General features: G+C 39.7%; 1 protein-coding gene across 2 annotated transcripts; it reads left to right on the top strand.

Moving 5' to 3' along the window:
- Positions 1-551: 551 nt before the first annotated feature.
- Positions 552-26,603, top strand: LOC311046004 (proline-serine-threonine phosphatase-interacting protein 1-like). Of its 2 annotated transcripts, none has more exons than XM_084058075.1 (15): positions 552-751; positions 2,558-2,677; positions 4,683-4,757; positions 5,975-6,009; positions 6,217-6,323; positions 6,738-6,800; positions 9,486-9,578; positions 11,142-11,187; positions 12,460-12,539; positions 14,028-14,126; positions 19,704-19,800; positions 22,149-22,242; positions 23,042-23,154; positions 23,811-23,929; positions 24,600-26,603. In XM_084058075.1, the coding sequence occupies exons 1-15, from the start codon at positions 741-743 to the stop codon at positions 24,735-24,737; spliced, it is 1,290 nt and encodes a 429-aa protein (XP_083914201.1). In that variant the 5' UTR covers positions 552-740; the 3' UTR covers positions 24,738-26,603. The 2 variants fall into 2 exon arrangements, with proteins under 2 accessions (XP_083914201.1, XP_083914200.1); XM_084058074.1 differs by having other exon boundaries at positions 2,577-2,677.
- The last annotated feature ends 674 nt before the right edge of the window (positions 26,604-27,277 follow it).

Raw genomic sequence — 27,277 nt, forward strand, 5'->3', positions numbered from 1 at the left:
GGCAATGTAGAAGTACTCTGTTACAATGTTACAATTAAAAGTCCGGAATTCAGTACAAAGTACAAAATTGGCATCAAAATGCATTTAAAGTACCAAAGGGGAAAGTACTAAAATGTTTGAAAATAGCTGATCTACAAGCTCACAACGTGTCGTGATGCGACACGTTGTGAGCTTGTAGATCGGCTATTTTCAAATATCCTAGGTATAAAATAGGGCTAAAGTGGTTAGTGTATGTTTTATAATATCATAATGTATATCTGAAAAGTAAGTAAGTAAGTTGTCAAATAATTGTAGTGGAGTAAAAGTACAATATTTGCCTCTGAGATGTAGTGGAGTAGAAGTAAGAGATAACTGAAAATTTGAAATACTCCAGTAAAGTAAAAAAAACACCTCAAAATTGTGCTTACAAGTACAGTACTTGAGTACATGTACTTAGTTACTTTACACTACTGCATGTGAGTGACATCACATCACCACCACAGGGTTGACATGTTCTTCCTTATTCAACATGAGTCAGTTCAAGCACTGCCGGACAAACCCACCCACTGCCTTCAGCTGTATGTCACTGCATGGATTAGTTCACCCATAGAACTAACTGGTTTGATCTAGGGCTTACATGTAAGGAGCAGCCATTTAGATACAAAACAATTGTGTTGTTGGCTTAAAACAGCACTGAGGGGAAACTAACTGAAGTGTACAGGAAGTAAGAACAATCAGAATGACACGGCTGTTGTTCAAAGATGCTTTTTGGGTAAGTGTGGTCTGTACGGTTCTGCTGCTCTGCTGAGCTTAGTTGTTGTTTGTACTTGCAAGTAATGGATGATTGCAGAAGTTGCACTTAAATGCATTTTACATGTGTACTTGCTAGTGTTTATGATAAACCTAATCAAAGTTTATACAGCAGTATAATGTATAATTTGAATGGATTATCTGAAATACTTGAAAAGTAGTTACTATAGTTTGTACAATCAATGTGTTATTTTCAGTGGAAAAGAAAGGGGGGACTTTAAGCCTATATACTTCATTTTATGACAAATCGTAAGTCGATCTACAAGCTCCCAATGTGTCTCAATGTGACACGTTATTTATATCTTGTCATATCATACATGTAGCATTTTTTAATAGGGATGCCAGCAGTTAATATGGTTCGTAGGGTAATAACACATTTTTAATACAACTGTTAAATTGTGATATTATATCAAACCCAACCAGCCAAAATAAATGTATGACCGAGGGGGGATATCAAAAGCAGAGGCATCAATCCCCCCTAGAAAATCCAACCCAACCCTGTGCTAACCTGTCTGTCATCTGCACACATTATAGAGCAGTGGTTTCAAAGTGGGGTTCGGGGACTCCCAGGGGTCCTTGATGAATGAAAAACACATTAAAAAACAAAATCAGTTTAACCAAAACCAGTTTAACCACTCTAACCCTATTGGCTATTTTCCAACAGAATCTTGAATAAAATTTGATAGGCCTATTATATATTTTTGAAAAATTTGAACAACAACAATTTGGGAGTGCCTGGCACAAAGAATTTTCAGATGGGGGTCTGCGACCAAATACATATTAATTTGGAGGTCCTTAACATGAAAAAGTTTGAGAACAACTGTTATAGAGAACCACAGCCTATACCAAAAGAAAAAAAGTAAAGGAAATGTTGCCATACTGTATCACACCCCACAAGTTTATCTTAGTGCTAGTTCTGCATTTTTACTGCTGTCTCAGGCTGTACAGTAGCATGTTACTTGTGAGGAGTTAAACTCATGTTGTAACACACTGGTGCTCAACGCCGGGTCCAGGGACCACCGGCGGTCCAAATGGACCCTTACGGGTCAATAACTGAGTCACACTGCACTGATGATTTTACAGTGTAGATTAGATTGGGGTTAGATTGGGTTAGATTGGGGTTAGATTGGTAGATTGGGGTCCCCAATCTACACTGTAAAGTCTGTAGTGTTAATTTAACTCTCAGGGTTACAGACCGGTAAAAAAGGTCCATGTGGACCGTCAGTGGTGGAAAGTAACTAAGTACATCTACTTAAGTACTGTACTTAAGTACAATTTTGAGGTATTTGTATTTTACTTGAGTAATGCTTTTACTCCACTACATCTTGGATCCAAATATTGTACTTTGAATTGTTTTTAATTGTTACTAGTTACTTTGTAGATTGTGATTATTATCACAAAACATACATTAACCACTTCAGCCCTATATACATATCTACAAGCTCACAATCGTGAGTTTGTAGATCTGCTATTTTCAAAAGATTTTTTATACAAACAAGACATTCTGCCTAATGAGCACTTTTACTTTTGGTACTTTAAGTACATTTTGATGCTAGCACCTTTGTACTTTTACTCAAGTACATTTTCAAAAATGGACTTCTACTTGTAACAGAGTATATCTACATTGCAGTATTGACACTTTTACTTAAGTAAAAAATGTGAGTACTTTTTCCACCACTGCCCGGACCCGACGTTGAGAACCTAGTGTTGTAACAGAATGGAAGCTGTTGAGCAATGTTGTCAGTTAGAAATAAATGTCACTATACAGTTTCCTCTCCTTCTTACAGGGGACAGACTTCACCAGTCACCCTGGATACAACGCTATCATACAGAGGCTACGAGACGGCAGGCGGATGTGCAAAGACGTGGAGGAACTGTTCAAGATGAGGTAGCTTCTATATACACATGTATAGGCCAGTGGTTTCTCAAAGAGGGGTCCAGGGACCCCCAGGGGTCCTTGAGGGGGCTCCAGAAGGTCCCCAGCAAAATGTGTTAATATCTGTAACATCACAATCAGTTTAACCACTTTATACTGACTCTATACTTAGGCTAGATTTTTTTAATTGCAGATGAGCTTGTAGATCTGCTGTTTTTGAAATGTCTTGAAATGTGAAAAATGTGGAATAATTTAGAATTAATTATGTGAAACTAAACATCAAAGCAGGTACAGCTATTGGCAAGCAACTGCCATACCAGTCCCAGAGTGAAATCAAAGAAGGCAGTTTGAATTGAAGGTCATTCCGAGCCCACGGTCCAAAATAAATAGACTTCTTTTGCCAGCCAGCCACAGTACGTAGAGGGGGCACAACGTAGCGCAGCCAGGTGTTTGATCTGATGTTGAAGTGAATTATTGATCAAAACAAACTTTGAGCAAACCTAAGAGAGGAGGTTTCCAAGGATGGCTTTGTAAATGAAGAGGTATACCTGAAAATGACATGAAGACATGAAGATGACCACCCGACTAGAGCATACAAAGTACAATGATCTGTTGGATCCTGAACGCAAGTTAGAGAGCGGATACAATTTAACCATCGCAGTTGGGCAAGCACATTTATGAACATTGTCACCATAGTCCAGCTGAGAAAAAACAGGCCTAAGAACAATTAACTGCCTGACCTGGAGGGGGAAAAGAAATGCCTCAAAGAAACTAGGATACCAGGTAAACAATGAACCAAGCATCTGTCAAAATGACAACATTATATAACATTTGTGGTCAAGAAAAATAAAAAGGGGGTGGGGGGGTACAAGGAAAAGGAAAGATACAGGGAAAGTGCTGGGGGTGAGGCAGCCGATTGGGAGTGAGTCTGCAGTTCTGATTGCAATGGGGAGTTTATTCCACAGTTTGGAAGCCAGGAGGGAGAAGAGTCTAGGACGCGTGGAACGTTTTATTACTGGTGATGATCATCTCACCCATCACTGTATTTTATATGATAAAGTGGGTTGGCCATCTCTCGCAGTTCGTAGAGAGCAACATTGTATGTTATTTATTTATAAGGCCTTGTGTGGTAAACTTCCTTTATACCTAACCTCACTTTTGGAACCAAAGGTTACTGGTCACTCAACACGTTCACAAACACACATTAGATATACCAGTCCACGTAAGAGCAGTGAACATGGAAAAACTGCATTCATGTATTATGCTCCACACAAATGGAACAAACTTCAGCACTCTCTGAAACTGGTGTGATTGGTCTCAATAGAGACATTCAGGGTGCTTCTTGAGGACACACTACATAGTGACTGTACCTGTTTCACGTAACACCGTTTATTTGCATCTGATTTTAAATCTCTGTGTTGTTATCCATATCCTCACTGTATTGTCTTTTGCGATTATTTTAATGTGGTTTTATGCTTCTGCTTTCCTTTTTTGCTTTATTGTCAAACTTGTGACATTGTAATGTGATTCAAATGTTTGTTATCAGGGCGTCCTTGAAAAAGAGAGCTTGCTCTCAATGGGTTTCCCTGAATAAATAAAGGAAAGAAAGAAAGAAAGTTCAGGGTGTTTTAGGGATGGGAGGGACAGCCTTAGCTGATCTTAGTGAACAGGAAGGGTTAAAGTAGGATTGTAATGAAAAAAATGATAATATTGAAGGACTTCCAATTCGTTAGAATAGAATATCAGTCACCAGATTCAGGGACGTGTTTTCAATGAGTCTAAACATGGTTAACATGGAGTTTGAAGTTGAATGGGCTTATCTAGGAGGGGGCCTGATGGGTGTCTGATGACATGACTGACAATTGACTGTCAGTGGGTCACACAAAAGCCTGAGTAGACATGAAAATGACCCCAGAAGTGTTTTAAAGTGAAACTCCCCGAACGTACTGTACCTGAAATGAGGTTGTGAGCCTATAAGAGAGCTTCATAATTCTCTCCATAATGTCCACTACTACAGGGCTCTAGCAGAGGAGAAGTATGGAAGGGAACTGGTGACTATTGCTCACAAAGCCGGAGGAAACACAGAGATCAGGTAAACGTATTACTAGTCATCATTACACATGAACACAAAATTAATATGTTTGTTTTGGATACCGGATACCGCTTCATCTTAGCAGCTGACTCGACTGAAGCAGTGTGTCAATGAGTCACGTGTGTGTGTGTGTGTGTGTGTGTGTGTGTGTGTGTGTGTGTGTGTGTGTGTGTGTGTGTGTGTGTGTTGCATACATTTTTTTTGTTGCATGCTGTGCCCTGCATGCAAAACATGAGATCTTAAGTATAGCTGCATGGGAAATATGTTGATAATATCGATATCATGATGAGACTATAGATATCATCTGGGATTTTGGTAATATTGTGATTCCTGGTGATAGTCGCTTCTGCCTTAATGTATACTTTCTACATATTTCAAAATTAGTGAAAATTGCCGATCGATAAGCTCACGAGTCGCTTCATGATGCTTTGTGAGTTTGTAGATCTGCTGTTGTTAAGGTATTTTTGAAAGAAATGAAGCATAGCGTTAGTTCATGCAGGACACGGAAGTCGTGCACGCCAAAGCTGTAACCAGCGGTCAGTCAGCTGATATGAACATCAGCATTCTATTTCACATTCACAGCTCAGTGGTCATTACGTCACACACTGATTATCCAATCACAGCTCACGCATGAGCAAAGAGGATCCTTTAAATACGGCTTCTATTCTCTAGGTCTTTCTTGGTTGCTGAACCAATGCATTTTGCTAGCTCCTCCTCCACCCCAGCCTCCACCTTTTGATTAGTCTGGCTTAGGCTCAAATACTTGTGGTTATCATGTATATCTGCTTGTTTAGAGTCTTGCATATAGGCTCAAATACTTGTGTATCATGTATATCTGTTAATTCTAACTAATATGTCAATGTACTGCTATTGTTGACATTGTATCCCTATGGGGATTTGCTTAAGCATTCTCTGAATATATGCTTAGCAGGCTGCATCGACAAAATTCAGTGAATATTCTCGCTTTAACGCCAAGCTTAACTGTATTCCATTTGTGGCAATGAATGGTTCTTTATCTACTAAGACGAGAGTGTCTCTGATTGAAATAGATATATATTATCGTCACAATATGATATTATTATTATCACAATATCGATATTGGGGTATTTCGTAAAAATATCATGATTTGATTTTGTCCATATTGCACGGTCCCACTCTAAAAGTTATATTTTCTGTTTTATCATCTGTGATGATGATTCTGTAATATATATTTTCAGCACGTTGAAGGCGTCATTTGATCAGCTCAAAGCACGTAAGTACTTCTGGTCAACAGGAATGCACCTTATTAGAGTTATTAACTGTACCTTGTACTCATCTATTAGATTTATTAACTGTACCTTACACTCATATTAGTGTTATTAACTTACCTTACTTACACTCATCTATTAGAGTTATTAACTTACATGCACTCATCTGTTAACCCTGCAAACCATCTGAGCTGTTGTATTTGCTGCCACAGACATTGAGAACGTTGGGAACAGTCACATCCATCTGTCTGGAATGTTGAGAGAGGAGGTGAAGAAGATGGAGATATTCAGAGAGAAGCAGAAGGAGCAGAGAAAACAGGTAGTTGTTAACATTTATATCTGTATCTGCAGGAGACCCACATGAATCTTAGCGCCCCTAATCTGTGGACGAACATTCAACGAAGAATAGCAGCTCTACAAGCTCAAAACGCATGTCATTGCGACGCATTGTTAGCTTGTAGATTGGCTATTTTCAGGAGAGATTTGGTTTAGAGAGAAATACTAGCAGACCTGGTAGAGACCCATGGGGACCCTGATCAACTAAGTGTTTAAAAAAGCCTGAAGTGTTAAATTGGAATAACTGAGATTCACGTCACAAGATTCCATTGAGAAATTCTATAGAAGGTGTAGATACCGGGCAATGAATGTCCTCTGGTTTCTCTCTGCCGGATGTTAGATGTCAAATTGTGCTATATTTCGGTAATATTAATCTGTGATGTTTCTCTTGACATAGTTTGAGGCGATTATGGAGAAGGTCCAGAAAATTAAGGTGTCCCTGTTCAAGAAGACCATGGAGGTAGGATATTTAAAACTATAAGCACCTTTAAAACCACTTAAGTGTTTGATATTATGACAGAAAAAAGGCACAAACTGAGCTGTTACTGAACACACAGCAAACACACCCAGACAATAACAAGAATGCACACACACGCACACGCACGCACGCACGCACGCACGCACGCACGCACGCACGCACGCACGCACACACACACACACACACACACACACACACACACACACACACACACACACACAGTGTGGGCAGCAGGAGGGAAGGAAGTATAGCGTACAATACAGGAACATGGTTCGTTGTGACGTGTGAAACATGCTCAGAAACACACAAAAACTGTCTCACTCACATCTGTCTTGCTTTCACTTTGTCTTGATCGCCCGCTCTCCCCCTCGCTCTCTCTTGCTTTTAAGCCTGGTTTATACCTTGTGATATGGCAGGGTTGAATGCTGAAAATAACCGATCTACAAGCTGTGCTTGTAGATCAGCGACACGTTGTGCAGGGGTGTAGTGGAGGGCGGAGCGCAAGGGAGCAACACTCCCTCCTTTCTAAAAATAGGATTTGGGTTTTGTTCAATTGATATAGTTTGTTTTCATGTTATTGGGTCTTCGGCTAGGGTTAGGGTTAGGGTTAGCCAGACGTATTATAGTTATTGTATTTGTATGATAATTCTACCCTCTGTACGATCAATAATGCCAAAACATGCCCAAATGTTCAATAATTTCGCCATATCACAAAAATGTCCCTGGCTAAACTGTGTCATTTTTAGATTTGACCTAAAAAGCATTATTTTACACTTTGGGCTATTCAAAAATAGCAGATATACAAGCTCATAGCGCGGCACCGAGTGCCGTGCTACGAGCTTGTAGATCTGCTATTTTTGAAAAATCGTGAAAATGTGTGCAAATCTTTGAATATATATATTTTTAAAGCGAACATTTTTAACTCAAATCTTTGCTTCTGGGGGGTTCCTGGAACAAAATATTTTGATGGGGGTCCGCGGCCAAATACATATAATTTTGGGGGTCCTTGACATGAAAAAGATTGAGAACCACTGATATAGAAACATAGGTTTTTCAGAATACTGTCGAGATTTAGGAGACATGTAGAATCGGCTTCAGGTCTCAATGGGTTAAAAACGCTGGTCGCATCTTTTCAGTCCAGTTCCTGGCTTTTATATGAGTAAGGTCCAGGAAGTTGCCTGCTACTGTATAGGCGTTTTTCTCAAGTAGGGGTGTCAAACAAGGTTGATACATTACTAAATACGCTATTTTTGTCAAATTTAATGTTTACACTTTTGGCTGTGCACATATTTTTCTTTCAAATACGATCATTTTAAGCCTCTGGCACAATAATTTAACTTTATTAAATAATTATTTATAACCATCTGGCAACATCTGGTCTTGTCGATAAATTGTGATGTCACCTTCACAATCAAATCAACAACTAATAAAACCTACGGCATATGCGTCCACTCTGACTCAATCAGAGAACACATTCATGTAGCAGTGGTTCTCAAAGTGGGGTTCAGGGACCCCCAAGGGTCCTTGACGGGGTTCCTGGGGGTCCCCGGGTAAATTATTGATTTTCAGAAAAAACTGAGGGTGGCAAACAAAAAAAAAGAAAGTGTCCACTTAATTGTCATATTTAAAAGAAAATGACAATGAAAATAACGAAAATAGACAATTTACAAGCTCAGCTATTTTCGCAATTTTGGAAAATAAAATAATAAAAAAGGATTTTGCAAATATTCACCTGTAATGACATGCCTAAAATAGGGACAGAGGGATGGTTTATGAATGTATGGTTGCAGACAATAAAACACGTGACTATAACCTGCGTGTCACATGTAGATGGGTGGGCATGGATTGAGATGCACTCAGCGGTGATCTAAAATCTGCAACAACAAAAAAAAGAAGAAGAAAACGTTCAGAGGGGGAGAAAGAACGCATAAAATGACCCCAAATGACACCCCTGAATCCCTCCCTCCATCTGATAAGCATGTCAGATAGCCTATGAAAATGAAATTTGCTGTAGCCATCACATCTCTGGTCAAACACCCCATTCAGCAGTTATTTCATTCATTTCTGCCCACCGGTGATATCGTTGCTGTAACAGAACCTCATCATACTGTACCTCATGTACCAACCTCATTAAACTTTTTGTTTGTTTGGTAATTTAATGTCCTACTCCGTCATACAAAAGTAGCTAAAATAGTAGATTAATGATTAAGTGAAAGTGGTAAAGTTTGTCTGACTGTGGGTTTTTATAAACATTGAAAATTATTAATTTATTACTAAACAAGAGACTAAATAAAACAAATGTTTTACTCCCCGAGAGAGACGGGTAGTGACACGCAACAAAGGTTGTCGGGATTGGGACTCGAACCCTCGACACGCTGTCAGGCTGTAATGAGCCTAGGTGCCTGGACCGCTACACCAGCTGTCCGGGCCATGTCAAATTCCTAAGCCAATAATTTCATGAACGGCGGAGTCTCCGGTAGGACACTCAATTGACTCAATTGAATCTACTATGAGTCTCCTACTGACCGATGACCCGGTCAATTATTGGCTTAGGAAGGCGACAAAAAACAAACAAATCAGTCATGCTTTCTATTTGCTGTGTAAGAAGACAGATGAGCATAGATGTGTTGAAGTTGTGTAACTCTTGCTTTGTGTTTGTTGTTGCAGTGTAAGAAGACGTATGAGCATCGATGCAGGGATGCTGACGACGCAGAGCAGGCCGCTGAGAAGAATAACGCTACACCTAAACACTCAGAAAGGGTACAGTAGAACAACGTACCAACTCAAGAATCACCTTTATTGTCACATCACAGGCTTAGTGTAAAGAAATGGATGAATTAGTGGGTGAATTCGTTTTTGCGTAAGCTCCATCATTTTTTCGCTCTTTTTTCTTTAGTTTTTCCAGGAAGGGAGGCAAAGAAAAAGGGGGGAGGCAGGGAGAGGGAGACCAGAGAGAAAAAAAAATCAAACATTAAAGAAGCATGTCAAAAGAACATGAAAAGATATCTACATATACAGTACACAGTATAAGACCAGCATATACAGTATGTAAGCTACTGTACATGAGGTTAAACATACAGTAAGGTGCCAAATTGATAATGGTAAGGTCCACAAGAAGCATGTATTTGCATGAGATTAGACATAGGTGCAAAAAAACACACTCGCACACACCCACACCCACCCACCCACACCCACACGCACACGCACACACGCACACACACACACACACACACACACACACACACACACACACACACACACACACACACACACACACACACACACACACACACACTGTATTATAAGAAATAATAATAATCACATGGTAAAGTCCGCACAGAGGAACTGAAACTTGAAACTCTGTTCTTCAGGGAGTAACCGGACACCTTTTTAAATAGCCTATGTATTTTATGTTATATTTATTTTTACATTTATTTGATGTATACTTACATTATTTCCCACCCTTTTCTGATGCATACATTTATTCTTTATTTGTATTCATTTCTTCATTTAGGATTTTTTTTTAACATGTTTAACATGGAGGTGACCACTCAACCTGTATCCTTTTCAGTGCTGTAGCAGCACAGTAGATCTGTCTTTACTTGACTTACTCAGCGACACGTCAAGCTGAAAGCCTTTCATCAAAAAAATGAGAACTGAGCTGAACTTAACTAACTACCTCACATTTTGATTCACTAACTGAGTGTCACTTCCTTTCTAGTGTGCGCGTGCGTGTGCGTGTGCGTGTGCGTGTGCGTGTGCGTGCGCGTGTGCGTGTGTGTGTGTGTGTGTGTGTGGGGACTGTGTGTGTGTGCGCGCACACGTGTGCATATGTACTTACTATATTTGTGCAGTGGGACAAATTTATAGTAGAATTTGAAAAAGCGATATACATTGGGAGGACAATTTTCCTGGTCCTCACAAGAGAAATTGTTGTTTTATGGTTAAAAGTGATTTGGATAATGATATAATTACAAATAATTAGGAAAACATTCAGGTTGTGGTTAGGATTAGGATTCGGCATTTAGAGGTTAGGTTTACGGGTTGGGTTTGGGGTTATTATTATAAAATAAAATAAATGGGGGGGGGGGGGGGCGGGGGGTTATGAGAGATTTATTATATGGCATTGCCACGCACTGAAAATAGCAGTGCTACAAGCTCACAACGCATCACATTCCGACACGTTTGAACATCTGCTATTTTCGACTTTAGGGTTGTAGTTAAAAACGGCTTTCATAAAATCGGCGTCCTAAAATGTTGATGTCCTCACAAGTTTAGTAGTAATACAATGTGTTTATGTGTTTTGTGTGTTTATTCCCCCAGATTCATCACAGAGCCAAACAATGCAGACAGAATGCAAACGATGCAGGTGTGTGATTCTATTTATTCATTTTTGTAAAAACACAAAAAAAAATGTGTTAAGTGAATAATGAATATTTGTACAGTATTTAAACACATTTGTTTGGCTTACATTTAGGCTACATATTTTAGCAGTCCCCATGTAGAGAACACTGATAGCAAAAGTTCTGCACTCATGTAGCTATAGCACTCCATAGAATTAACCACTTAAACCCTATAGTTGACTGGAGTCCCGCAGGAGTCTATACTAGGCCCCCTCCTGTGTTCGATCTAAACTATATAGCTTCATCAAAAAGAGTGGATCTACACGTTCCAACGTGTTGTGAGCTTGTAGATCGGCTATTTTCGCCGAATGTTCGCCCCCCAGAATAGGAAGGCTGTAGCCTCGTTCCCAGCCTCACTCATCTGCGAAGAGAAAAGCCTGGTCACGACCTAATGCAGCGTGTCTATAGGCGTGGAACTTCAGTCGTACGTATTTTCCCCCAGAAACACTCTTTTTCGACCAATCATAACACTCGTTTCATTCACGGAGAATGTAAACAGATTTGTAAAGCGTCAACGTCATTTCCTTGGGCGGTACTTCCGTTTAGACACTCAACCGGCTAGGTCTTGCCCAGCGTGGGAAGGCTGTGTGTTCAGATGGTTAACTTATACAGTATCACCTGTTTTAGATATTCTTCAACTTGTGTTGCTATGACTCTGAGTCAAAAACAGAGATGGAAGAGACATGATGTCATTACAGGAAAAGCACTGCTGAACACGCTGCACCACAAGAATGACACGTTTCCAGCTGAAGCGAGCGACACTTTTTTCGACACGAATCGACAGGGTTGCGTGATGAAGCTTCTTTAAAACACTTTTGGTTTCATTTTAACATGTACACAGGCTTTTGTGTGCACCCAAGACAGTTTTTAAGTTGCTTGATTCAATATTTCGATATTTGCTATTCATTTGATCAGACACCCTCCCCCCCCCCCCCCCCCCCCCCCCCCCACCACCACACACACACACACACACACACACACACACCACCTACACGCACACACACACACACACACACACACACACACACACACACACACACACACACACACACACACACACACACACACACACACACACACACACACACACACACACACACACACACATTGAACTTCAAACTCCATTTCAATCATATTAGACTCATGGAAAACCTTTACATTGCAGGCCTATTGTACTTCAGGGCCTGTTGGCTGTTTCAAACTGTAGTCGCATTACCTAGAGTTCCATTGTTTCACAGAGAAGCTGTGCGTGGACAGCTTCAGTGAGCTAGAGGATGCTCGTCAGGACTGGGAACAGACCCACAGAAGCACGTGTGAGGTAGGGTACTGTTACTGTACATTTAAACATGACGCTGCTGTCGGGTGGAAACCATGTATGTCCCAATCTGGGAAGCTTTTTTTTCTCTTCTCGCAAAATCTTTCTTGAGAGATTATGTATGTCTAAATCCGAAGATTGGGAAAGAAATGGATTCCAATGGATCGAATTTAGTCACAAGCCCTTGTTAATACTTTTCTTTGGTTCAATATTTATAAACAGACACACTTAACCACTTTCACTTTTCACTTTCAAACTTTACATAATATGAAATTCCAAGAACCTATTTTTTCCACCTTTTACGTGACACTGTTTGACCAAAATGTAAAAGTTGAAATATGGAGATACAAGGTTTCTGCCCAACAGCAACGATGACCTGTTTCTCAGCAACCCAGAACAAGGGGCTTTGCAAACCACACGACCACACACCACATCCCCTTTATCTGAACACTATGACTCCTCTGAACAGCTTCTTCCATCTTGTTTTAGAAAAAGCTTAGTTTTACAGTAGTTTAGGTTTTATTATTCTTACTGTGCAGTCACGCCCTTCGTTTCCATTGAAATGCATTGCCGTTTCGGTGTGACTGCATGCACCCTTAATGTTAGTTGACAAAGGTCAGAAAAAGTACTGTATTGACAGTTAAAAATGGCACAGGTAAGAAATTACGAGGCTTGTTGTGTATGGAATATTGAGTACATAAAAGGACATGTTCTCTATAATATTAGTTAGTTTTAGTTTGTTTTGTAAACACACACTACAGTATTTAGTACTTAAACTTATTGTGTTTTGTAAAGCCTTGTTTCTTTTTTTTTTTTGTTAAATGTTTTTTCAATTTTAGTTTTCATTATTTAGCTAATAACTTTGCTAACAATAGAATAGTCTAAATCCATAATTCTACAATTAGTATGCCTTTAGATGTCAACAGTACACAAAAACACATAAAACAAGCAAACGGTAACAGAATAAAATGCAATACAGTCCATTATATGTACCATATGACCATAGATACTGTAGTATTTGCAAACACTTTACAAATAGTGATGTGTCTCTGTTAACCCAATACGAATAGCAAATGCATCATTCTTTATCGATGTTCAGCATTAATGGAGGGAAAATAATCTATTCTTAGCAACACCAAGATACACACACGTTCATGCATGCAGAGGACATCATTATGAATGCCATTTTTTACCATATTCCTAACCCTAACCCCATCCTGAATCTTTTCCTAATTGAAAGTCTAACTCCCCAAATGAGTTTTAACCATGAAACAACCATTTCTCTTGTGGGGGACCAAGAAAATTGTAGACTGATAAACTATTTCTCAAATTCTACTATACTTGTGTGGACATTTGGTCCTCACAAGTATACTGTGTACACACTATACATGCATGCACTTGGATGCTGATGTCTGCACCACTGCCCATGCATGTATGCGTCATGCATGTTGTAAGCATCATGCATGTTATAGTCATGTTGCATGTTTTCAGGTGTTCCAACAACTCGAGGGAACCCGCATCAGCACCCTGAGGTGTGCCCTGTGGGACCACTGCAACCTGTTCTCCATGCAGTGTGTAACAGATGATGAGGTAAGAACACAAGTTTTGTATGTCTATCCAATCCAAGCCTGAAATAAGTAGTTTTTTCTTTGAATAATGGGGGAAAGGACTGTACAGTAGTAGTGGGTTTGTCACAAACAAATGGCTATTTTAACCCTTATGCCTAGCCATATTTTACTATTTTCAAAACATTTTAAAATAGTTCAACTAGCCGATCTACATTGACACGTTGTGAGCTTGTAGATCGGCTATTTGAACTATTTAAAAATGTTTTTCAAAAGTGTGAACATTTTTAAAAAGATATAGGGTAGGCAAGATAAAAAATAAGGAAAACAAAAATAGAAGTCTGCACACTGACTTTGCAAGAGCTCCCAGTCAAGGCTTTATTATAGATAACGTTTTTCGACAGTCTTCTTCAGAAGGCAAGGTCAGGTGTTAAGTCATCTTATTGTATTGTTACCCGTTTTGTTACTACAGTATTAGTGCTACTTATCTGTTCTCTATCCTTACCTGCAGCTTTGTTTCATCTCTACTCGCTGCTATACCAACTGAATTTCCCTCTAGATTAAGGACTATCTATCCATCCACCTTCCTTTGTATCAGACACTTAAGCCAAAATAAAATTACCCCCAAACGAAAACATGTGCATTAATATTACTAAAGCAATAAGCTCCAAGAAGCTGTGGTTTACAGTGATGTTAGAACATGGACTGGATTCCTCCATTCAATGAGTTGGTTTCACAAACAAACCACTTCAGAGTTCCAATTCACCCCATGATCTAATAAAAAAATATATATATCAAGACATATTACAAATAAATGACTAAACACACAAGATGACTACGGTGGAACAGGAAGGCCAACAAATGGAATTCAAACCACAAACTGAACAACGCAAGCCATGTGATATATGAGACCATATTTTAATATCTTAAGATAAATTATGTTCACCACAAAATAAAACCATGTCATCAATAATATATCAAGCATGTCATCATAATTTCAAAACTGAAAATAACCAGACACAAACAAATCCTTTCTAGAGCCCCTAATGAATACCAGAGCAATTTCTTTTTTTAACATTACAAGCATCCATACAATGCTTCTCATTAATACACATTTACGTTAAGTTTGTTCACATTTGAGTCGTTGTTAGGCAGAACCAGTTGCAATGTGGAAGTCTTTACAGTTGCATTGAATATCTAATAGCCCAATACATTGCACATAAATCAATATCCCAACCAGATCAATAGATTTAATAGGCTTTTATTGCAGTGGTTATCAAACCTTTTCATTTACCGCAGTTTTGTTATGAATTTGGCCACACTTCAGACCCTGAGAGTGCACAAATGGAACCAAATGAACCATAAGGGTCCATTTGGTTCCTAACTATCAATAATTCAGCCTTGAACCTCGACCCCACTTTGATAACCATTGCTTTATTGAACGCTAGACATTTTAACTGTTGTTTTCCAGCGTGACAGAGATCTTCCCTGGTAACACCTTCAGTGAAGAGATACCTGTATCACTATCGTCTCCATTAAGAATGCATGGAAAGACTTTCTCAGTGAATGTGTGCGTGAAGGTGTGTAGGTGTGTGTTAGAATCAAGATCAGAGAAGGACAGTTTTCCTCTGTCCCAGTCCAGCTGGACTCTGATCCTCTGGGGTTTCTGCTTCACTGGGAGTGTGACAGGCGCTGATGAGTCGCCGTTTGCTTCATATTCACCATAATAGCACTGTATCTCCCAGCAACGATCCCCAGTAATGTCCCCATTCCTCTTGCAAGAGTCTGCTAACACACCCAGTGCCCAGTGTCCGTTGTGTCCAACCTCAACATCCCAGCTGTGAGAGCCCGAGTTAAAGCCCTCAGAACCCAGGACATAGACACACCGGCTAAACCTCTCAGGGTTGTCAGGAAGTTGCCGTTCCTCTACCCATCTCACACTGGTTAGATCCTCATTCAGGACATGTTCTGTACAGGCAGTGTTGGGGTCCAGGATAACGGGAGTGTAGGACACAATCTCCTTCATCTTCTTCCAGACTCTGAAGGCTAGGTTGCCTATATGTTTGGTCTCGTCTATCAGCGATCCTAAGAATGCCTGTGGGTCCTGCATGGTCAGCTGGATTCTTTCCATGGTGGCCTTGCAGTCCTGCAGGAACGAGACGTGGTAGTCGGCTCCGAGCTGGTCCTCGGCGGCTCGAATTGTATTCATCAAGGTCACCATCTCTCTGGTCAGGCCCTCAATCCGCTTCTTTATCTTCTGACTCTTATGTGACGCTTCCTCCCTCAGAGCGGCGATCCTGGCATCCTCTTCATGTTGTAGGAACTGGTGAAGTTTCTTAAACTGTTTCTTAATCTGTGTCTCCGTGTTTTGGGCCTGAACCTTCATGTGATTTTCCGTTTGTTTATCATTTTCTTTAACTTTAAGAAAAACATCCAGTTTCTCTTTTAACGGCTTCAGTGATTTCTGGATTTCCTGTTTCAATGAGGCGCTCTGCAGGCGTTTCTCTTCCGTAAGGTTTTCACACAGTTTCTTCAACACCAAGTTAATAGGAGGTTGGTCCATGGAGGATCGTCTTTGGCAAACAGGGCATTCTTTTGTTGGTCTGCTCGTCCACCACTCCTGCAGACATCCTTTGCAAAAGCTGTGGCCGCACGGCAGCACAACGGGATGTTTAAATACCTCACAGCACACGGGACAGGTCAGCTCCTCCTCCTGACGAAGGAATCGGGAAGTCATTTTGTCTGACAGTTTCACTGGAATGATCACAGGCTGTCACAGCAGGAATACTGGAAGAGGAAAAACAGAAATAATATGTATTTGAATAGCGCTTTTCAACAAGGTTTCATGGCATTTGTACAAGTAAAATAAAACACAGATAAACTAGAACGGTGTGCTCCACGGAGCACATATCTCCGCCAGGCCGGGTGGTCTACCTAAGGCTGTGTGTTGCACCTGTCAGAACAACAAATGTTTCATTTGTGGAGCGCCCTGTGTCTACGTGAAATCACTTTGGACTCTGCATTGTGTAGAGGCCCCTCAATGCGTTATTGAAATTTGGGTTGATCGGAAGATGCAATCATGATTTGACATTGCCTTAAAAATAGGCCCACCCTGAAAACATTGGAAGACGATCTATATGGAAAAGAAATGACATCACATGATTCCAAAGATAATGTGTAGTGATTTGTGTGAGTTTGACAAAATATGTAGGAGGAGTATCAACAAGTGTTTCATAAAATGCAAAATGGCAGACGTTCTAGTTAGGCAGAGTTGTCATGACAAGTTATGTAGTGAAAAACCAAACATTTTGATTGTCTTACAGATCAAGACTTATAGGCCCAGACATAAAGTGGCCTGGTTTAGCGCCACCATGAGGGGGATTACAAAATGTGGGGTGGAGTTAGCCGCAAGCAACTCTTGCGGATGCCAGTTTCAATATCTGAGTTGCAATACCAACTCTTGACAGCCCATACAGCCAAACAGAGAAGTCTGATCTGATTGTATCAAACAACGTTAAACTGACCAAACATTGCAGCTGTATGAAAGGCTTGGATTATCCTCTCCATATCTGCCAAGTTTTAGTTTCATAAAAATCCACCATAAACATGTTATGAGCTACTTTCTGTCAATAAATTCCACGCAGGTGATTATTGGAGTTTTGGAAGCGCTCATTTTCAATAAGGCAACGTCCTGCTGCATTATGTGCAATTTCAAAACAGGTGGTACACAGGACCGTTGAGTGATTTCCAACGAGCACTTCCAAACTCGAACACACTGAAAATGATCACCTGCATGAAAACAGAAAGTAGCTCATAACATGTCTATGGTGGATTTTTATTAAACAAAAACTTTGCAGATACTAAGAGGATAATGCAAGCTTTCCGTACAGCTGCAATGTTGGCGAGTAACTTCCTTTACTGGCAGCGTGCACACAAAGTTTGACACCTCTTGGTCTAGTGGTCACACACAGACACAGGGGCAGCGGCAAAAACTATCTCCGTCCCAGGTCGTTCAGGCCTGGTGGAGATGAAGTGAAATTTAAAGCAATGCAAATACAGTACACCAAAAGCCATTATAAAATAAGCAAGAAAGGACTGGAATTGTACATAGCCTAATATATGAGCGCCAAGCTAGTGACTTATAATAAAGCTAGCTAGCTAACCTTAAATCCTCCGGCAGGTTGTTCCAGTGTCTTGGGGCATAAGCCTGGTCACCCTCCTATAGGGAATAACCAGTACAGATTTAGAGCTACTTTTTTTTAAATGTAGTCAGACCACACACATTTCTAGCCAAATTTCAGAAGTCAATCTCCATAAACCAAAAGTAGAACTGAATGAAAAAACAATAAACCAAATGAACTGGCTCCTCCATGTAGAGGGATTAAGTTAAAGTTTGTTTTTAACGAGCATGTTGATCAACAGCGACATCACACGCCAGTGTGAACACAGCATTTAACTTCTTACCACTTAACATTCCAAACAATATAAGTTTGATTTATGTATATGTATTTTATGTAATGAAAATGTTTCTCTTCCAAATCAAACAGGACAACACAAATGCATATATCGAAAAGACATGCATTTGTTCAACATGTCAGTTCTCAGGAGTTCAACATTTTATTGTCCATTACTCACATAAGAACACATAAGCTCTGCATCAGATGGCAGTAACATGCACAGGCTACAGAATGATCTGACAAAAGTAGAAACAGACAGGTATATATAGACAGGAAAACCAACTAGACACAGGTGAACTCAAAGGACAATCAGCACAGGATAGTATGGGGCAAACAGGACACAGGTGATTAAAATGAACAATCAAAGGGTGGAGCGATAAGACAAGTAACATCTACAAGGGAAGACAGGAAACACAAGAACACACTTCAAAATAATTGAATACATAATATAATCATTATTTTCACTTATTATATTATTTATTACATTCATTCATTCATTCATCTTTTAAGATGAACTAATTCAAACATACCTTGTGTATAATCACAGAGTTGCACATCTTATTAGTAGCGCTAAATGTCACATTACTATGTGACTTCATCATTTACAAAATACAGACAGATAGAAAAGCAGTATCTATAGAGGCAGCCCACAGTCCATTAATGTTTATTCAAATGTAGGGAAATAATGTGTTGTCCTCCAATGATGATCTCAATGGGGAAAGACTAAACTTCAGGCAATACATTACAGAAATACAATGAACATGTGGAAATGTGATAAAGACATCTGGTTGTTTGGACAGAAATTATGTCTTACAAGGAAGTACTGTAGTATAGGTTTTTAGTCGTTATTCTGTCTCTGATTTTGTGAAATATCAGTTGCTTCCGTTTTTTGTTTACTGTCTGTTCCTCAAATCCATTCTTGCTTCAAAAAGACTGAGAATGGTCATCACTACTGTACTGTACTGTACTGTACTGTACTGTACTGTACTGTACTGTACTGTACTGTACTGTACTGTACTGTACTGTACTGTACTGTACTTCCAATGTTGGGGGTGCAGATTGAGAAAACACTGAAAATACAATCCACCACGAACTGCTGCCATTTAATGTCTTAAAGTGGATTATCTCCTTTCTTTTGTCATCAGCTTTACGAGGAGGTGAGGAAGATTCTGGAAAAGTGTGACATCGACACAGACAACAACTGTTTCATTGAGTTGAAAACTACAGGTTCCAGTCCACCTGGTAATTCATCAGTTAACATAGTAGAACTTATTCCAGTTCTGATATGATATTCATGGGGGTCACATGTACCATTAGGATCACCTATAAGAACAAGCCATTACTAATATACAATTATATTAGAGATCCTTACAAATGTACTATATATTAGAGATCAATGTTACTCTTCCCAGTAAAAGGGGAATTCTGGGCAGAGTCCACCTGGATGAATTTAAAAGACATGCTTTGTTAGTTTTGATGTTAGCTTTGGGTGAAGACTTAACTTCCTTGTTTTGCATTGCTTACTCAAATACACAAGTTGACTCATTTGACAGTAAGTTCTGAATATTTCAAATAGCCAGAATTTGATCCACAAAATGTATTTACAAGCCATTTTGACTATTGTAGCACATGATAATCTCATGTGAATGTCACATGAGATAATCTTTCAAGACAGGGTTCCCGATTGGTAATACATTATACTGTGTGCAATGTCCCAACCGATCTCTTTTTTCCCCATCAACTTTTGATCTTGTTTAAATGTTCTCCCCAACAAGGACTGGTCTCAGTTACGGTGTAGGCAGCCACGTCTCCTCTGAGTCACCAGCCACTTCTACTCACCTGGCAGAGGAGTATCACCGGGAGAGCGAAGGAACATGCTGTCCCTCATTTCCGCTCCCTGCTCCTTGCTGAACCCAAACACCTAGATGAAACCTAGATACCTCATTGGCCTCTGCAGTTCATTGGAGCGACTGGTATCTCAATACAAGGCTCTCCCGCAGGGCTACTTGACTACTGGCCAATCACAGCGTGTTGACTACTGGCCAATCACAGCGCGCCTAACTGACTAATTGCTGCGCGGCTGCCTCTTAAGAAAAGACCCTTAACCTTAACCTTGTGGCTGGTGGGCAAAATAAGTTGGTTTCCAACTTCCAATATTCACCAGAGTCGACCAGACACTATAAAGCCAAATAACGAGAACTGAATGAATGGTAACTGGCTGCCTGCCAAAGTAAAGTGCCGGGTATATAGTGTACCAGTGATTATCAACCTTTTTCATTTCAAAGGCAGCCAGTTTGATATGGCTAGACCACGGACCACGGCCTTGTTATAGGCCCTATCTGTGACCCCAATCCACACTTTAAGTTCATCAGTATCTCTGTAACTCTGAGATGTATTGTAACTCTGAGAGTGCATATATGGAACCATAACTATAGTTATGGTTCCATATGTCCCCAGACCCCACGTTGAGACCAGTAGTGTAGTACACCACCTTACCAGCCACTTCAGAAGACAGGCAGGAGACTCTGGTTTCAATCCTCCGCAGTCCTTCCAGCTTAGCCGGGGCATTTCAACGTACACAAATTGCGAATACAAGAACGTTCGCCCCAAAACACGCTCGCCCCGGGTCAAATCCGGCAACCTCGGCCCGGTCACCTCCAGGTATTCCAAAACGTAACCTCAGTGAAACTATACCTAAACCTAACCGTATTCCTGAACGTAACCTCATTAAAACTATGCCTAAACCTAACCTTATCCCTAAACGTAACCTCAGTAAAACTATGCCTTATTTCCCTAAACGTATTCCTAGCCTTAACCTCAGCAAAACAAATAAGAACCTGTTCGCATGTGGGTAGCCGACAGAAGAAGGTGTTCTTCTTCTGGTACCTACAGCATTGGTTCTCAAAGTGGGGTCCGAGGACCCCCAGGGGTACTTGAGGGGGTTCCAGGGGGTCCCCCAGCTAAATGATGGACAGGGACCAAATGGACCCTTATGGGTCTGTAACTCTGAGAGTGTACAAATGGAACCAAATGGACCCGTTAAGTTAACATTGATTTTACAATATAAATTGGGGTCCCAGAGACATAGGCCTACATGCCATTAAATGGGGGTCTGTAGCCTAATGCATGTCAAACTGGGGGTCCTTGAAATTAAAATGGTTGAAATCACTGCTAGAGAGTCATAAAAAAAACCTTCTCTTATGGGGGTCCCTGGCTTATCTTTTCAAATGGGGGTCCGCGGTCTAATAAGTGTCTATTTGGGGGTCCTTGGCACCAAACAGTTTGAGAACCACTGACCTACAGGACTTCAACAGGTGCCTGTTCAGCAGGGAGCGGACCTGGGAGGAATAGCGTGTTCCTCCACATGTGTTACGTCAGGTGAAAAGAAGCAGCTGGTGACTCCATGTGTATCAGAGGAGACACGGTTGTCTACAATACACCCTCCACAGACAAACCAGTATAGGAGCTGCCGTTAAAAGGATGGGAATTGGCAGGGGATGAAATGAAACAAATAAATAAAAAAGGAATGTTCTCTCTCCTTCTCACATAAACCGTAGTATTTAAGAACCAATGTTCTCTCCTACTCACAGATCCCATAGTATTTAAAAACTACTACCAAGGGGAATCATCTGCAGACAGAAATGGAAGCGCTCACTCCATTGGGGGAGGAGGTGTCATGAAGAGGTCAGAAAACACTACCCACAGCACCATCTAGTGGCATCATATAGTTATGAAAAGAGATACAGGCCAACACTTAATGTCCTTCATGAAGTGTATTTGCCTCACTGAGCAAATACAACAGATTTGTATTGCACATTTCAACAACAAGGCAATTCAATATGCTTTACACAAAACATCAAGCATTGTAAAATAGTTATGACATATCAGGATCTGAGACACAACATTCACAATAATGTTGCCTTTTGGGGTTAAGAGTCTTGCTCAGAAACACCTCGACACATTGCCAGGGCCTGGAATCAAACTTGGGACCTTATGTTTCCCAGGCAGCCTCTCTATACCTCTACCTCTCCCTATATATTCAGCTATGCTGCATTATGCAGTGATTTATTTTGGTTAAAATTAGTGTTATATAGCTCTATAGTCTGATAGAGTGTTTGTTCGGTAACAGGGGTGTCTCTGTCTCTCCATCTCTTTGTCTTTAGTAAACAGAAAATGCATTTTCAGGCTGGGATTCAAATTTTATCCAATCAGGACTCAGAGACAACTCATATAGCATACACCATAAACAAGGGAAATTGGAAGTGATGAAACAGACAAAATTGGAACTGGAACACTACTGATTGGATCGAATTGGCAACCCAGCTGAAAATGTATTCTGTTTACTAAAGAGCTGGAGAGACGGGGAGACCCCTGTTACTGAACAAACACTCTATAGCAATTATTACTATTATAATAGAGCTTTGATGTTTGTACAAAACACTGTTGTTGTTTTTTTTAACACTTTCTTGCCACGGATGCACAGATTCTCTCTACTACTACAAGGAAGCTGTGGAGGTTCAACTGTCGATGTCAATGACATTTCTTCATATTCACCGTCAACAGTAACACAATCACAGCCAACGTTTACTGGTCAATGTAAGTGTTACTTCATATTGATTATTTTGTCAGCACAGTATGATTATGGATCTGAATATGTTTTCAAATATCAACTTATATTACTATATTTGTTTTTTATTTGTATAACTTAATATCTGCTCTCCAGATTCATGTGTCAGTAGCATTACAATGATAATAATAATAATAATTATTATTATTATTATTATTATTAGTATCAGTATTATATATTCAGAGTGTATATTAACCACTTAAGCCGAATTATAAAATAGCAAAAAAATACTTGTCTCCACAATGACATTCCCAAAATAGATATGCCAGCCCAGAGTTAATGTTTTGATTCATTGATTCATTGATTGAATACTTTATTAGAAATGTAAAACCCAAGACATTAAGGCTAAAAGGATAACACAAAAAAGTCCTGGAGACTTTATAACATAGCATAAAAAATAACACAATAATATATGTCATCAACAAATACAAACACAATATGTACAAAGGAGAAAAAGGAAAAACAACGGCAGTGAATGACACCTCCTTTCGATGGGAATTTACATGTACCTCCCCTTGTGGTGCGCTTACATTATATAAAATGTATAATTTTGACTTACAGCTGTAAAATTGTCTTATAAAATATAATAATTGCAATTATTTTTCTCTATCACTGCTGAGCTCAGTGGAGAATGCAGGTGGAGGATATGAAAACATAAGTGTATTCCAGCCAACAGCCACAGGGGGCATTATTTTACCTGATGAGGACAACAGCTATGTGGTTCTTTATGACTATTTTACACAGGTAATAACACTGTTATAACTGATACATGATGCTTAAAGGAGCGCTTCACCCATTTCTAACCTTATCTTCATTATTTGTCCTCTAATGCTCATTATAAGATGGCCCAATTTCTGTCTACTCACTCTGCGTCTCATTGATGGGCTGTGGACAGTTGCCTACCAGTGACATCACCGATGACGGCACTGGTAGGCAGGTTTCTGACCACGTTGCCATTGCCATGATGGGAAGTCCTGACGTCACTCCCACTACCCCTGGGTCATGGCATAATTTTTTTTATTGGAATTCCCATAGGCAAATCTTAGATCGCATCATATAAGAACTGTGTTCCAAAAAAAAAAAAAGTGTTGTTCATGATATTGAGTTACATTTGATAACATCTGTTCCCCTATGGGAATTCCAATACAAAAAAAACTCTAGTGGCAGTGATGACAGACTTCGGTGCTCTAGAGGACAATAACAAATAAGATATTTTACATGTTTGCCTCTCATTGACATGTTTTCTTTCACGGTCTTCTTTTTTTTCTCCCCTCCCCACTTCTTTTCGTTACTTCTTTATGAAAGTAACAAAAGCGACAAAACCACATTTCACCCACTTTTCTTTTCTTTTTACACCTGCAGACTGTGAGGTGACAATAAAGTTGATTCTTTGTTTACCTTCTGTGTGCACTAGCACCCAGAGGAGCTGTCTGTGACGGTGGGAGAGCTGGTGGTGGTCCTGGAGCAGGGAGATGATGGCTGGTGGACGGTGGACAGGGACGGACAGACTGGACTGGTGCCAGGATCATACCTGGGAAAACATGCTGTCTAAACCAATGATCCTACCTGGGCAAACATGCTGTCTGAACCAATGATCCTATAGGTCAAACATGCTGTCTGAACCAACCTGTCAACCTTTTCAATTTCAACGACTCCCAGTTTGATATGCATTAGACCAGTGGTTCTCAAACTTTTCCACGACAAGAACCTGGCTGAGGACCGCGATTTTGGTGAACAATAGAGCACCGAAGTCTGACGTAATTTACGAATCCTACCTGGGTCGTGTTTCTTTTCCCTTATGGATATGAAGCATCAACTGACAGTGAGAAAACGTTTATGTTACTTCTGCCGAATTAGTATTTTTTTCGACAGAAACTGTATCAATTATGAGCGACTGACTATCATAAACGATACAGAGCCACCTCCCTGACAATATCGCCGAAACAGTTTGTTTATTTTTGGACCACATTTCTTATATGAGATGATTCTAAGATGACCCAATGTTATTCTCCATAGAGAAATGACTTCCATGACCCAGGGGACGATGAACAAGTGTCAGTACTTCTGTACTCTATAGAAACACCAATCAAAATCCATCCCAATGTACAGGACGTTAGGTTCAACACGTCATCAGTGTGGATGCTCACATACTACACATAATTTTCATTATTGAGCAACAGCTCATCAAACTAACCGTTTTCATCAATTATAAAAGATAATCATAGGTTGAAGAACATAATCATAATTTTATAAAATAATCTATTAGAAATCAATCCCTATTTTGGGCCTGTCATTATAGTGAAAAGTTCACCTATATAAGGTCACCTACAAGCACACAAAGCGTCACAATGTGACGCGTTGTGAGCTTGTATTTTGTGTAGATCTGCTAGTGGTTCATCGATCTGTTGATATATACATTTTAAAACATATGTATAAAAAAAACTGGGCTTCTCGAATATTCGATTAATATAAATAGTAATCGCTAGAATAATCACAAAGAAAATGATCTTATTTGCAGCCGTAATCTTTAGTCATGCTTTGTGTGGTGTGGCCCTTTACTCCCATTTTTGTTTCAATGCTGGCAACACCAGAACAGCCCAGAATTCAAACTAGACTTTAACCAATGACTGTTGAATATCAAATTAATATAATCACCCATTAGTGTTTCTAATGCGAGTGTGCACTGACACAAGATATGTGACACTTACTTTTAAATATAGATTCAATCATTAACTGTAAAGGCTTTCCAGAAATAGACTGCCGGACACTGTGACTCATGTGACAATGAGTCACAGCATAGCATGAGCATGTCACCCCATGTTACTCTGCTCACATTCTCACAGCATATGTTGAATTATGATGGATAGAGCATTGGTTCTCCAATATTTTCATGTCAAGGACCCTCAGATTAATATGGGCTTGTGAATTGATTTTGATGCTATAATAACTTATTTTGCTGGAGACCCTCTGGAACCCCCTCGAGGACCCCCGGAACCCACTTTGAGAACCACTGGGATAGAATATCGAAAATGTCCTGGTTTATCATGGAACTCTGTCCGTCTGTCTACACAGCAAAAATAGCCGATCTCGTGTTGTGAGCTTGTAGATTGGCAATTTTTGCAATTTTTGAAAGTGTTTGCCACAGTATTACTGTAGTTGCATGCCCACAATTGGGACGCCATGTTTGAAGTGGTTCGTGCAAATGAACTTTGTGTAATTTATACTATACTGTATCAAGTGTTATATACTGTATATATATTCATATCATTATATATATTAATATTTTAAAACGTTTTTTTCTGTGTAGTTGTAATTATGATAAATGTTTGACCACCAAAACTATTCTGAAGTTTAACATTTAAGGTAAAATTGTTACATTGTTAAGCAATCAATAAACAATATTATTTGATATGATTCATTCTGTGCTGGAGCATTGTACTTCATTACATAACAGATGACAGAAATACGACACTTGAGTTGCAGTTGAAATGTAGTTTATTTCAATCAGTCTCTCCCCCGTACATACGTAGCCTACGTACATGATTACTTTCCACGTACTTCTTCAACTGTGCTACTGTAGCTAAATACCTAAGGATCAACTTAACATCTAAAAGAAGACGGTACATGATGCCACAAAAGTACAAAATGAAGCGGTAACTCAAAACCATTCTTAGCAAGTATTACAACTAAACAAAGTGGTAAAGATATTGTTCGCCTGGAAACATGGCTGTACAAACCGTAACACGCACGCACGCACACACGCACGCACGCACGCACGCACACACGCACACACACAGGGTGTTTTTAAGTAACACTGATAATATTCACATAGCACTTCTATGCAGTGGTGGAAAGTAACAAGTACATTTACTCAAGTAGCCTACTGTACTTAAGGTTTTTTTTTAGGTACTTTTACTTTATTTGAGTATGTCCATTTTTCAATACTGCTACTGCTATATCTCAGAGACAAGAAATATTGTACTTTTTACTCCACTACAATTATTTCAAAACTTTAGTTACAAGTTACTTTGTAGATTTAGATTATTACAAAACATACATTAAACAATGAAGCTTTATTTTATACTTAGGCTA

The sequence above is a fragment of the Gymnoscopelus microlampas genome, assembly GCF_963454915.1.
Source record: "Gymnoscopelus microlampas genome assembly, chromosome: 1".
NCBI classification, from domain to species: domain Eukaryota; kingdom Metazoa; phylum Chordata; class Actinopteri; order Myctophiformes; family Myctophidae; genus Gymnoscopelus; species Gymnoscopelus microlampas.